This window comes from Nelusetta ayraudi, unplaced genomic scaffold (assembly GCF_046127955.1).
Source record: "Nelusetta ayraudi isolate G7.1 ecotype Tasmania unplaced genomic scaffold, CSIRO-AGI_Nayr_v1 ptg000042l, whole genome shotgun sequence".
Classification (NCBI taxonomy): domain Eukaryota; kingdom Metazoa; phylum Chordata; class Actinopteri; order Tetraodontiformes; family Monacanthidae; genus Nelusetta; species Nelusetta ayraudi.
In genome coordinates, this window is record NW_027466092.1 from 17,543,996 (window position 1) to 17,557,500 (window position 13,505).

The window sequence follows — 13,505 nt, forward strand, 5'->3', positions numbered from 1 at the left end:
GTTAATCCACTTTTCTCACATCAGACCACCAAGGCCGTGAGAGTGGAGCCTGCGGGGAGCGTCAGGAGACGATGGGGATTCAGATGATAAATAAACCTCAGCTGTCTCGCAGCTAACTCCTTCCAGATGCTGTGGTCCGGAGGGAGGGTTGGAGGAGCGGGATCATCTAAGATGGAAATTTCTGTGGATGGAGCTGAGCAACACAAACAAAACAAAGTTCAGCCGGCGTGCGACGCAGAATCCAAGAGTCCTCCAAGACCAGTTCAGTGCTCAGTCAAAAGCCGCAGCCAGCACTGAAAGCGCTCGTGCATGTGCATGCCAAAAGCTCTCAAAAGAAGCACCAATGAAGGTTGCTGCCCATCACTTGAAATTTAGGACTTCCCCACTTTCATCATTATCAATAAGAACTCATTTTCAGAGAGCCGTCTCCCCCTGTTTGTGAGCGACCATGGTTGTGGGCAGCAGGAAAAGTGAACTTGAAAATGTGAAATCAAAACTCAGAGAAATGTGGACTGAAAGGAGGAAAGAGTTAACCGCTGTAGGAGGAGGTCTTGAGGGAGGAGGGGAGAGGTGTGGGGGAGGGCAGAGCCCCTGTTTCTTCTCTCTGTTGGTCGTCGCCGTTCCCCATGTTACTGCTGCAGTCAGGACAAGGCAGAGAGGAAACCTGTGGAGCCAGCAGGAGCAGGAGGAGATGACTTCGCTGGGAGTCTTTGCTGAAGACAGTGAGTGTTTAATCTTTTTCCTTTGAAGAAAATTGGCAATCTAAAAAAAAATGTTGCTGTGAGAACTTAAAAAGCAGATTAGCAGGATGTGCGCAGTTTTCATTTTAAAAAACAACCACTCACAAGCTCCCGAAGAACAGTGCTGAAGTACAAAAACTTGGAGTGGAGACGCTGCTTCAGAAAAAACATCTTATTAATAATGTCTCCTGGCCTGTTTAAAAAGATTTTTGCTGAATGCTCCCACCAGCCACTGATCTTTCTCTGCAAGGCAAAACGTTGCAAGCTCGGCGTTGCTTGTAAAAAAAAAAAGACAAAAGACAAAAGAAACGACTTGAAAATCGGTTTATTCAAAGACCTGAGTGAGTGATAAAAATGTGCTAAGGTTTTCAGCGCGAGTGTCATTAAAAATCGACTTTGGGATATCAAGTTCGGCCGCTCTCCCCAGCACATTTTCAGCATAGCTCCATTCAATTAAAAACATTTGGATTTTTTTCCCTTCGTCTTTCTTTTTGCTGTCCCAGACTACTTGTTCACTTGTTGCTTGTTGCCCTAAATAGTTTCAAACTAGCTGCAGAGGACGTCCCCCTTGCGACTCTGACTTCTGCCGATTGTCTCTCTGTCAGCCAGCTGCCCTGCGATTGACTGACCTCCAGCAACATGGCCCATCTCTTCCTCGCTGGTAAGATCATCACACCGGACGATCTCCACAGGATCCCTCACTGTGCAACCAAGATGCCGGCGTCCTTCTCCACCGAGAAGCTGATCCCAGAGGACAGGCCTGGGAAGGACCATGGCGTCGTCATGACGACCCACGTCCCGCACATCAATGAAATTCAGCTAACAGCGGCCACGGGCGGTGCCGAGATGTCCTGCTACCGCTGCACCATCCCGTTCGGCGTGGTCATCCTCATCACCGGCGTCGTGGTCACGGCCGTGGCCTACACCTTCAACTCTCACGGATCTACCATCTCGGTACTGGGACTGGTGCTGCTGTCCATCGGACTAGGCCTGCTAGGCTCCAGCTACCTTTGCTGGAGAGTCCGGCTGAGGAAGAAGAGGGACAAACGGAGGGAAAGCCAGACCGCCCTAATGGCCAGCCAGGGGTACTGCGTGGCCTGACAAGGATCTGATTCTGCCTATAGCCAATAGGAATTGGCTCCGACCAAAGGTCCTGGAGATGAGGAATTTACAGAGACCTTAGAGCGTTGAAAGAAGCTATTGGGGTGAAACACCTTGGTTTCAATCTGATGGTGGGACAAAGTAAACAGAAAACCTTAATAGGCATTTTCTTCATAGCGACATGTTAGCGTTTCAACCGTAACAAGTCATTCGCAACAGACACTATCTGTAAATAAATCGTCCACTAATAAGCTAAAGAAGACAAAAAAGGTACTTTATTATTGATGTTTCTTTCCTGCATTGAATTTAGTTCAAACTCAATTTTAGCACTTTGTAAGTCAGTAAAGGTCAAAAATCCAAACAGACAATTAAAAAGTTTATTTAAGATTTCAACTTTTTACCAAGTTAAAAAACAAAAAACAAATCATTTGGACTGTTATGTGGCGTTTTACTGACAGGACTCCTTTTTCATGTATCACTGTATCACCAAGGGAACAACAGTCAAGCCTTGATCTTTGGCAAGGAGCTCATTAAGCCTTGTCTGTAAGGAGCAAGTCTTTCAACTATGAACAAAGCTTTTGCTGCACAGTGATATATAAAAAATAAATTTCTTTTTGTAGCAAAGTAGTCAGTATTATACTTAGAGATATATTAGGAACTGGGTTTTTATAACAAAATACTCTCTTGTACAGTACATTAACCTCTAAGGTTAGTGTACAGATCTTTTGTGCTTTCGCTTTTATTCTGATATCTTAGAAGGAGTGAATTGAGAGCGTGACAATACCAAGGCAGGGTCAAGTGCCAATTTCCAAATCTCAAGTCTCCGTCAGCAGAAACAGCAACAAAAGTATTCCTTTTCCTCTCTGAGGAACAGAACAGAAGAAACATTTGCCAATAACTGCTAGCCAACGCAGGCCAATGTTTAAATCCCAACAAAACATCCTATTTTATCTGGATCTCACTATGCGCAGAACTTCATTCTGAGGTGGAGAAACAATTCTACCCTGCATGCCACTTTGTATGTTCAAATAATATGAGTTAATCCACTATATGGCACAGTCTGACCCACTTCCTCTTACTCTTTGAGGTTGTTTCGTGTTATTTATTTACCGTCAGTAGGCACATATGTTTGCTCTATTTGTTCTAATAAATATCCAAGTTCCAACTACCAACCAAGTGACTTTGTGTCTTTGTGAATATATGTTTCTACTGAACATAACAATTAGTCAGTGGTTTACAGCGTGACTATTTTTAAAGGGTAACTGAGCTAAGCAAACCTTCTCACTTGGCATACAGGTTGACCTGCCCTGATTGGTACACTGATTATTGGAATTGGCCCTTAACTCCTAAATGAAGTCACCAAAACCATCCAGCAGTGGGACAGAGCGTTCAAGTGGCCATCTTTCATCAGGTAATTATCCCACATTAAAAAAAATGTTGAATCTGAAATAACAACAAGGCTGCGTTCAGGAGCAGTTCCCGGCTCTCCTGCTTGCCATCTCTATTCTTTGAGCTGCCTTTGACTATGAGGAGGGTCCACAGGGGAAGTCCCACCCCTTCCTTTCCTTCCTGTTATTAGGGTGACCAGCTGAGTGACCAGAGGTGCATCAGAGTGGCAGCGGCACCCCTCCTCACCCCACCAACGCACTCCGAGCCAGGGAGCACCTGGCACGCAAAGAGACAGGCAGCCGGCGACATGAAAGAGATCAGCCGGGTCAACAGGAAGGACTTTTGTCATCCTGCGCGCCCTTTAACCAAACTGTGAAATAATAATTGCCGTGCAGGCATGGGATTGTCCTGCCAACAGCCTGCCAACTTCAAGGTCAGCCGTCAAAAAAAAAAAAAAAAAAAGACTTTTAATGATTCTGCTGTAGGTTCCATTACATTTACAGCACCAGATGTTTTGTTTTCTATGGGCAGGCCTAACAATTGAAATCATACTTTTAGTTTTTTTTTTTCTTGCATTTTTTTTCATGAATGCATAAAGCACATTCAAAGTTGGAACAGTGCACTGTTATGTAGGTCATATACTAACAGACTAGCATAGCATGGCATTAATTTACAGGGTGTATGATAGTAAGAAAGGGCCTCAGTCAGTATCACTAACTGGGACTGGTAGGTGCATCTGATTATCTGTGAGAAAATAGTGCCATGTATTGCCAGTCCACTGTTGAATTGCAACATTTATTCACAAATAGTTAAGCACTTGTAGGGAAATGCACTGCATTGCCAACATACTCTTTCTCCCAAAACAGCTTAGGCATAAGTCATATTATTGGTCCAATATTCTGTTATTTTGTTCACAAGACTTTACTCCATGACATCAGTGTGTTGGTCATTCATCCTCTCCGTGGAAACACATTATCTTCCCCGCTGTTAAACTGCCAGCAGTTACACTGGATTCAATCTCCGTCTGACCGAATTAGCTTCAGTTAGGCGAGGAAAAGTGAGAGAATAACTTCTCCAAACAATTTGTTTGAGTTTGTGGCCTCTGACATGAGACATTAGGCTGGTTCCTACAACCACACTGTCATTGTGCAACTACACAAGGAACTTTTAGGCCAAGACAAATTTCCTTGGGGACAACAAAGTTGATTTAATGTAACTTAATATAGACGTTGCCTGAAGGATGTAAATGACTAGCTGAGCGTCGCTGCATTGGCCTCTCGTTTTGGCTCAATTTGTTTAAAACAAAAAGTACACACAGACAGTTTGCAGGGGTTTCAGGTCAGTCAAATTAAGTTTCTAGTCATTGTGTCTAGACTGGCTCCAGTTGGTCTGTGGAGGAGAAGCCACAAAGCTGATTTTCAGCTTCCGAAGGAGGTCTACCAGTAGGGCCAACAATAAGGCCCCTTGAGAGTCCCATTAACCTGGGAGAGGCCCTTCCTCTAATCCTTCACGGATCCATTTTTCCTTCTGATCCACTCCTTTCATTGACTGGCGCGTTGACAGATTCATGGACATACATTTGCGAACCGTAGGAGGCGAACGCAGTGACGGACAGCCAAGTCGCCTCGGTGCAGGAAGCTGACATTGTGTTTGAGAAGAATGGCAGCCGCGGTTTGATTAACATCGTGGCCCGCTGGAGCCGCTCCAGGTGGGCGTCGATAGGAAGCCCGCAGGCTGCTCACGCGAGCTGCCACGCACAAAGTCGAGCAAACTTCCCTCGGACAGCACAATGAGTTGTACCACCGCCACCACCGTCGGAGGGTTGATTGTCTCCGGTCCATTGGTGGAGTTTCTTTGCTAGCGGTGGTTAAGTAGGTCACGCTGAGCCAAAGCCACGATCAGCTCACGTCCTGCCTGTTTGGGTGTTCTACATTTCTAATATCCTCTCTGCTGGATCTCCACTGCTCTGTTGTTTTTACCCCACCCCGTCTCCCCGGGGCGCACACCATCTACAGTCGAGGACAGTGTTTAGGGGTCCCGGCTTGAGAGGTATTTCCTGATTGTTTCTTTGAAAGTAATGGATATCCTCTTTTCATTTTTATGTGCTTTATTCAGACGGGAGACAGTAGTTTGAGAGGGCCCGCAGGAGGGCTCCAGGCGGAAATCTCAACCTGCATATTTGCAGCTGCCTACTGCAGAAAAAAAGTAATCCATAATTCCATGTGTTGCTCACTACATTTCAGGAATACCACTGAAATACATGTACACAAAATGCTTGTCAATTCATACAAAAAGGAGCCCCAACTGAATTCAAAACAAGACTAAAAAACTCCTCCAATTGATCACAAATATTGATGCTAGCAAGGAGAAATGAGCATGTTTTAAATATTCCAGAATACAACATTTCGTAATTCACTGCTGTCATGTCATTAGAATACTGCAAAGTTGCAGACATGTTGAAATAAAGGGTTGACTGGGAAATGATAAAATCAGATAAAATGCTAAAATTCTCCAAACAGGCAGGGCTAGCATGCTAACAGCAGTAATCTGAACACAAGCTGTTTAAAGCAGGGCCTTGGCCCACTGGTGACCCCTCTGCTTAAACAATGACAATAAAAAACTGAAAAAAAAACCCAGCCAGATTGAAAATAATAAAGCTGTTTTTGGAGAAACGCACACACGACACAACCTCCATTTTGAAGAGAGCGACTTTTGCCAGCGCTCCCATGGACGCAGAGTTGGCAAAATCAAAATGGTGGCTTAAGTTATTAAAAGTGAGCAGCTTTAATCATTGGCTGCTGAAATTCAAGGTTGGAGAAGCAGCGAGGATTAACGGTCGGTTAAAGCACAAAGCTGGCCGGCTGTCGCTGCCACCCCACCCCCCTCAGCTCATCCCTGTATTTCATGGCAGTGACGCCACCCTGCGTTGTCTTTTTCTCTCCCTTCAGCTGCCAGCTGTCTGTCCGTCATCCGTCCATCCCTCCACCAGCACCGGGCAGCCCTCTCATCTCCTCTCATCTCATCTCCTCTCTTCTCCTCTACACACCCCTATCTTCTGTCTCTCATTTACTCCCAACTCGTAAATTTTCTCGCCCTCTCCTGGACTGTCTTGAGATATGAAGCGGCATCATGGGTTTTATGGAGTTCTACCTGGAGATTGACCCCGTCACCCTCAACCTCATCATCCTGGTTGCCAGCTATGTCATCCTGCTGCTGGTCTTTCTCATCTCCTGCATACTGTACGACTGCCGGGGCAAGGACCCCACGAAGGAGTACGCCCCGGACAACACACCGGCGCCGCCCAGCCAGTCGCCCATACGCCTGGTGGTCATGCAGAACTCACCCGCCTCCTCCCGCTACGAGCCCAACAACACGGCGGGCCACGGCGAGCCGCCGACGCCCGACCTGAGCCGCGACCGAGGGGAGCGGGAGCGGGAGCGGGAGAAGAGAAGCACTCTGGTTTAAAGAGCACGAAGAGAAGAGGGACAGCCACCGGAAAGGCTTGCAGTCCTGGACTCTTAGCAATTCTTTTTCTTTTTTCTTTTTTCTTTTTTTTTCCAAACCATCCCCCGGATGGCAGTGCTGAGGCCAGGAGCCGGACTGGCTGGAGGTAAGGAACCAAGCAGGGTTGACAAGGAACCCAGACCACAACTCCACCTTCTTAAACTGTTGTTCGTAGTTATGTTTTTCTAGTTTAATGTGAAGGTCAGCATACAAGTTAGAGTCGGAACAACATCAAGAGGATGTCAGTATGTGTAAACTACACTGGCTAAACTACACTGGCTAAACTACACTGGAACTAAAGGCTGTTTGAAGCTGGAAATAAATATTTTTTCATTTTCTATACCCTCCTCTCCTGCACTCAACTGACTCTGTTCCAGCTGTCCTGATGAAGGCGGGATTACACCCCGGACAAGGCACCAGTTTAGAAAATAAATATATATATTTTTTTTTTACTTCAAGTCCCCAAACCTCTACACAGAAGAGAATCTTTAGCTCCAGCTGGAAGGGAGAACATGGAATTGTGTCTGTTCATGATTGGTTTGAGCCAAACTTACAAACGAAACATAATTTTCATCTTCTTCTTCTTTTTCATCTTCAACAACCTGTTAATACACGTCTTCACTACAAACCTGCATTATGGGGACACGCTCATTTATTGTAAAGTCTCCTTGCAGTGGCAGAGATCAGAATGTGTGTGAGCAGTGTTTTTGACTGGGACACAGGTGTCGGGCGGACGATTGTTCTGTTACATCAGCTGCGGCCCAGTCGCCACAACAACAAGCCAGAGGACATCATTTTTGCTCATGTGCCTGGTGAGAACAAATCCATGTTCTCTACTATAAACTGTGAACATCTGCGTGCACCCCCCACCCATAATAATAGTGCTGGGAAAGGACATTAATCATCCGGCACCAACAGTGCACGTCGGGACTGGTCAAACCACCCGGCTGTGTGTTGCACTTGTCGTGCATTTTTCAAAACGGATGGAGGTGAACGACTCCTGGGGTGTGTTCAAGTGTCATACGGATCAAAGGTCACCATCGCGACTATCACACTCAGATTAGTGATAGAATTGCCATGCTGGCTCTATGATGGTGATGGTGTCAGAACTGTGAAACATAAGTGTAACATTCAGATCGACACAGATGATATAATGTGAAGTTTCAAATTTGGGGGAAGATGAGCGAAGGCGGCTCTCCACTCCCTGGGAAAAACCTGATAAATGACTGTAATTCAGTCCCTCTTCGGCCCTTTCAGTACAACGGTTCAATTAGCATCACTAAAGATTAGCCTAATTAGCTCCTCAGTGTGAAGCTAAGCATCTGATGGGGACTGATTCTGCTCGATAACTGCAAATGTGGACGCCCAATATTGCAGAGTCTAAGCTCCGCTGCAAATCCGCTCCTCTGCCTGCCCTCCCCCTCCTTCTCCGCCCCTCCCCCCGACCAGATGAAGTTATCTGACCATGTAAAACCTCGCTAGACAGGGAAATAATGAATGAACTCACAGAGCATGTCCGCCGCTCAGCCCCGTTGACGTACGGCAGACAGCAGGGCTCACCCGCTGCTGGTGTCCACAGAGGGTGAGGGTTCACACATGTGGCCGGCAGTTTGCGGAGATTTGATGGATTGTGTGTGTTTTTCAGGGAAATCCTCCCGCTGATGCACTGCACAGGGCACAGAGGAAACAACATCTGTTGATGTCGCACACGAGAGTTGATGTAATTAAAGTCTGCTGGCTTGAAAATGTTAATTGTCTATGCATTGGATTTATAATTAAAAAAAATATATGCATGAACTTCTCTGATGTCATGATGAAAAGTAGGGGACCATAAGTAAGTTGAGAAGGAGTCTTTGACACCGCTCATTGGTTTGCATGTTATTTTTTGAAGGCGCCTTCTTTTGACATGTACATATCAAACAGTTATTTATTTTTTTTATTTATGAGAGCTGGCTTTTTTTCTAGACGTGTCGTCATTGTCAATTGTAAAATCTAAATATGTGAAGCTTCAGAGAGAGTTTTAATATTTTTTTTCTTCTCTTCTTTCTTCTCTTTTCTTTAGCCACACCTGTTGGAAAAAACTGAAGCGCGATTCCCTGAAGCCCCGTAAATTCCCATTGTGAGCCTCCCTCCAGCTGCACAGATCCTGCAGCCAACAGACATAAAGTGTTTCTGCAGCACATCCCACTGGAGGCTGCTGCCAACCAAACAGGTGTGACTTTAGCAGAGGAGTTCTGATCTTTGGACCTGGACTTGTGGAGATTCATCCAGACCCGCAGGACCTGTGAAAGCCATTCTGCCTGAACTTTAATCTCTTGCCGGGTTGTAGGCAGAGCTGTTGGATTAATGTCAATCACTAGATTAGATGCGGGATCCAGCAGTACCACTCAGATACAATAGGTGGCACCATCTCGGACGTCTGGCAAGAAGATGGTGTGAACACAAATCCCATTGAAGAACAGAAACCCGTCAGAGTAGAGACGAATGACGGCTGGAGAGATGAGATGGGATGTTGGACGATGGATGTTTAATATGCTCTGCTGTGGTGTTCACACATATTTCCATGGTTTCATACATAGTATGATTGAACTGATTGGTCAAAACCTGCATTACTAACTGCATTATAGGCATTATTCCCTTTCTTATTCTTCCGTTATGTTACTGAGATGGCGATAAGGGCTGAAACTGGAAATGCTGTGTGGTACAACACATAACTTACCAAAGTTAAACAAACTAATAAGATGGTTTTAATGTGCTTGTACTTTTGGTTTTATTTTGCCCCAAGTCCTAAAAAAGAGGTTTAAAGGCTGCACATTAGCCAGACAGAAGGCCTTTTGGAGTTGAAGTTTTTAATGACACATTTCTCCCTCCCTGCAGGATGACTACTTACACTTTTTTTTTAAGTTTCCTTCCCCACACTTTTGAGAAGAAAAAACAGCAATGTTTTGCTTTTCAAAAGCACTTTTATCAGACGCCTGAAAACAAAAAAAATAATCCACCTTTATGATTGCTTTGGTAGATCCAACACCATCCCGACTGTGTTTTAAAGTGAGCAGATTCATTTTCAATTTTAAATATAACGTTTAAAAAAATGGTCACATTGCAATACATTCCAAACAATGCTGTCAGTTTTTATTATCCTTTTAAAAAATGTTGAATTTGTTTATTTCCATTAAAACAAGAACCTACAATTCTACAATAAATACCACAAAAACAACATTTCTCATTATTATTATTATTATTATTATTACTATTATTATTATTATTATTATTATTATTATTATTATTATTATTATTATTATTATTATTATTATCATTATTGCTGTGCTGGACTGTTAACTGATTCAACTCTCATTTGCCTGCTTTGGCATCCTTGGAATATGACCTTAACTGGGGGACAAGGGCAATATGATATAATTTCACTGCCAAACGCACAGCATGTACACCACTACAAAGCGGCTACCTGCAGTTCCACAACAGCCCCCACTGTTGAAAGTGCTGAATCTCCACTCAACAAACAAGGATACAACAGATATGATGCAACCACCATTATTTGGTGGATATGAATTCAGTGGGTAAAACTGAGGTGGGAAGTTGGACACTCTTGGCATTGTTTGCTTTCCAGTAAATCACATTTTAGGCCAGAATTCCAGCAGCCTGTTATTATTAGTATGCGAGAGGTGTTTACACACTGCTATTTCAAGTTTTTACATATGTATAAAGGAAGAAGACATTCACATGCAAAACAAGCACAATTGGCCCGTCCAAGAGAAGCTGGCTCGGCCCCAATGTGTTGATGCAATAGATTCCGATGAAATTTGAATTTTTCATATCCTTTGATTCTTTGTCTGTTGAGAGTATTTTGTTGCAATATGCTGCTGTGTGGAGGTGGGGGTGGGGTCAAATTCAGTTTGTGTCATTATTTTGTGTGTGTGTGTGTGTGTGTGTGTGTGTGCGCGCGCCCGTGTGCATGCGCATGTGCGTGTGCGTCTGTAAGGGGGGAAGGGACAGAGAGAAGTCTAATCTCTTCCTTTCTGAAACCACAAAACCCCACTCAACAAAAAAAAGGCGCTCGCTCCCACATCAGGCCACCCTCTCTGCCCATTGGCTGCGCTGGTGCCTGACAGCTGACTCAATCCAGCAAGTTGTCAGACTCGTGCCACCAAATCCTCTTACGTAAAAAAAATAAATAAAAAAAACAGCATACATCCAGCTGAGCAGCACCCCACCATTATATGAATTGCACATTATCCGACCCCTCCTCCATATTCCATGTCTGTGGATTATAAGGTGACCGCTGCAGTGTATTAGGAGCATGTATTATGAGTGTGTTTTTTGTCCCCGGGGTAAGTTATGTAAGGCCCAGGTTGTCAGCAAGCCCAGATTTGGTGGTGTTCGGCCGGGACGGCTCATCGGACGTCAACACAGGGCTCAGATCGCGACTCGGCGCCACCGCACGCAACGCCAGCAAAAAGTGGCAAGCGAGCACTACATTTTGTCCGCAGTGACGTCGGATTTAATCCAGATTGATGGCAAAGAGCAAACTACAGAAACTCCAACAGGATGATCCTCCTCAAATATTTGGTCACTGTAGGCTTTAATAATGAAATTCATAAACTAAATTGTTGAGTTTGTGGTTCGTGGAACCGTGATTGCAGGATATCAAAGAAGTTTGGTGTGCGATGCCTCATGATGAGTATTTGGGAGCATCCAAATATAAAAATCTTAGCAAAAAAAAATAAATCTCAATATGTTTTGCTTTAGTTCCTGGTCAACGTGATTTTCATCATTAGCAATGTAATTTTGTTCTGATATCACAGGTGTCAAAAATATTTACATTCTGTACTTAAGTAAAAGTATGTATATATAAAAATACGAAAATAAATAATATAAACAAATACTTTGGTAAAAGTAAAAGTACTGATTCAACTCCTTTACTCAAGTAAAACTGAGGAAGTACAGGGTCTGAAATGTGCTTTGCAGAAACTAAGAATTATATATTACATTAATGAAGCAATGTATTTGTTGACAATGTTTTATCTGGACTGAACTGACAGAGGTCAGAGGTCAGAGGCCTTACATGAGCATTTGGATAATTTTTAAGAGCTTTGCTACTCTCAATACTATAGTTTTTGTTTTGTTTTCCCAACTGCAACACAGCCACAATGTAATCAGCGATGGCTATGACCAGTGAGACATTTTGGATGTTTTAATAACAATAAGCAGAGTTATTTTCTGCATGTTTATTTTTTCTCTTTCCTGAAAACGTACTGAACAGTGACTCCAAAGCTGACATACTCTTTAAAAAAAAAAAAGTCTTCCTCTAAAATATCATCCAATTTTATATTCAACTGCACAACAGCATCATTTTAATAGATCCACTTCAAGCAACAAACATAATGCAAAAGAAAATTATTGTAAACAGAATTTATATTTTTAAACACAAAAGTAACAAGAGTGTTTTTTTCCCCCCCGAATGTAAGGAGTAGAAAGTAAAGATATTTGTGTACATAAAGTACAGATACCTGAAAAATATTCTCAAGTACAGTAACAAAATATTTGTGCTTCATTTCTTCCCACCTTTGGCTGATATCTACTGACACCATAGCATATAGTATGTATGGAGTATGACTCCTTTAAAAGCAGATTAGATACTTTAACTGTTCTTTCCACTTCCATATTATGTTGATATTATACACTGTTTTCCAACATTATTTAAATTGCTAACTAGCATCTCTCTCTATATACACGGATCTATACGGTTACTTTGCTTTAAACTTTTTGTGTCAGTTAAAGATCTGTGTCTGTCGCCTCTGACACAGTGGCTAAATCGGGCTATTCAAGTTTTTCCTGCCGGAAGGAGAACTTTTCAACTGTATCTGGCGTCAAATGGAAGTTTTAAAGAGACTTTGAGGCAAAATGCTGTCTGCGAGTGATGCTTGACTGTATTTTATCTGGTTGAACTATTTAAAAAAAACAAACCCCAGAGGTGACGAACCTCCAATGCAAACTAGGTGCATAACACTACAAATGGTGCGTCCTTGTGTGTTGATGTTGGCGTAGTGGATCAACTGGGAATCCACTTGTTGGTCCCTAAAACTCCTGTCCTGTCGCCGTGTTACGCTGCGAACCACTGGGATTAGCAGAATATCCTAATCTGCTCCCTTTCACTTCGGCAAAGTGGCGTTATGTAACGACGGTTCAGATAAAGAGGCTGCAAACACGGAGCTAAATCAACCTGCACACGGACTGTCTCCAATTTAATCTAGTTAAAGTGGTGTCTCTTTTGATTTCAAGGAGAGATTATCTTTGTTCCCCGTTCCTGTTGTCAGACCACTGTTGTTGTGTTTTTAAGGTGTATTAAAGATCCATCAGATTTTCAAAGGAACATTGCCAAAGTGGTAAACAGGTGTGACTTGCAGACTGGCAGGGCAGCGGCAGGACACAGAGGAAGATGCCATTATCTCACTGCAGTCCATTTCTGGCTGTTATTTGTAAAATACAAAGTATCTGTCATATCAAATTTATGGAGCCATTTCATCACACACACACAGACACACACACAATCATATGTTTATAATTATAACACAATAGCAAATCCTTGATTAATTCATTATTGTGATTTTTGACTGTTACTTTCTTTTCATTTCTGTTCAGTTTTATCGGCATTTTAATGCAGACTTGAGGTAAACTTACTGCACTCTCCTGAATGCGCAGGAACATTGAAATACTTGCAACACATTGTGTTGCTGCTCCCTGGTGGTCACATTG

The 13,505-nt window shown here is 43.4% G+C and overlaps 2 protein-coding genes across 3 annotated transcripts; both read left to right on the forward strand.

Moving 5' to 3' along the window:
* The first annotated feature begins 593 nt into the window (after nucleotides 1-593).
* Nucleotides 594-3,013, forward strand: LOC142894000 (transmembrane protein 100-like). Of its 2 annotated transcripts, none has more exons than XM_076035081.1 (2): nucleotides 594-722; nucleotides 1,346-3,013. In XM_076035081.1, exon 2 carries the CDS (start codon nucleotides 1,380-1,382, stop codon nucleotides 1,839-1,841), a length of 462 nt encoding a protein of 153 aa, XP_075891196.1. In that variant the 5' UTR covers nucleotides 594-722; nucleotides 1,346-1,379; the 3' UTR covers nucleotides 1,842-3,013. The 2 variants fall into 2 exon arrangements, with proteins under 2 accessions (XP_075891196.1, XP_075891197.1); XM_076035082.1 differs by having other exon boundaries at nucleotides 605-722; nucleotides 1,350-3,013.
* Nucleotides 3,014-3,112: 99 nt separating this feature from the next.
* Nucleotides 3,113-9,937, forward strand: smim36 (small integral membrane protein 36). Its single transcript, XM_076035083.1, has 2 exons — nucleotides 3,113-3,252; nucleotides 6,179-9,937. Exon 2 carries the CDS (start codon nucleotides 6,360-6,362, stop codon nucleotides 6,693-6,695), a length of 336 nt encoding a protein of 111 aa, XP_075891198.1. The 5' UTR covers nucleotides 3,113-3,252; nucleotides 6,179-6,359; the 3' UTR covers nucleotides 6,696-9,937.
* The last annotated feature ends 3,568 nt before the right edge of the window (nucleotides 9,938-13,505 follow it).

Coding starts and splice junctions, on each gene's coding strand:
- LOC142894000 (XM_076035081.1), top strand. CDS start 1,380: ATGGCCCATCTCTTCCTCGCTGGTAAGATCATCACACCGGACGATCTC.
- smim36 (XM_076035083.1), top strand. CDS start 6,360: ATGGGTTTTATGGAGTTCTACCTGGAGATTGACCCCGTCACCCTCAAC.